The 376-nt window shown below is 46.5% G+C and overlaps 1 protein-coding gene across 1 annotated transcript in view; it reads right to left on the reverse strand.

Annotated features, from left to right (window-relative positions):
• Window positions 1–376, reverse strand: part of DET1 (DET1 partner of COP1 E3 ubiquitin ligase) — a 26030-nt gene that overhangs the window by 8445 nt on the left and 17209 nt on the right. The window contains 1 exon segment of the mRNA XM_005419713.2: window positions 1–70. This exon segment is cut by the window's left edge and continues 28 nt beyond it. Coding sequence (XP_005419770.1) covers window positions 1–70 — 70 coding nt within the window.

Consider the following 376-nt stretch of genomic DNA (forward strand, 5'->3'; position numbering starts at 1 on the left):
CATCAGACGTGTTCTCAAACACGGCAATGACCTCTGTGGTCACCATGTTGTACACGACGAAGAACGAGGGCTGGGGAGAGAGGCAGAGGTTACCCAGGAGAGCACACCTGGAGAAGCTGTCCCTTCCTTCTCCCCACATCACACCACAGACCCTATCCATATTTCTCCACAGCACAGGAGAATCCTACATCCTCACACTAATCCATTCTCCTATTGGAATGCCTCAACATGTATCCAATTATCCACCTCTCAGCTGTGATTATTTAAGAAAACTTAATGGGCTTCCAGTTTTTCAACTCAAGCTAGATGCAACCGTTCCGTTTTCTCTTCTTCTCTGTCCTCCACCAAACCCAAAACACTTACTCAATTTCCAAAT

Source organism: Geospiza fortis, unplaced genomic scaffold, assembly GCF_000277835.1.
Source record: "Geospiza fortis unplaced genomic scaffold, GeoFor_1.0 scaffold171, whole genome shotgun sequence".
In the NCBI taxonomy this organism is placed as follows: Eukaryota; Metazoa; Chordata; class Aves; order Passeriformes; family Thraupidae; genus Geospiza; species Geospiza fortis.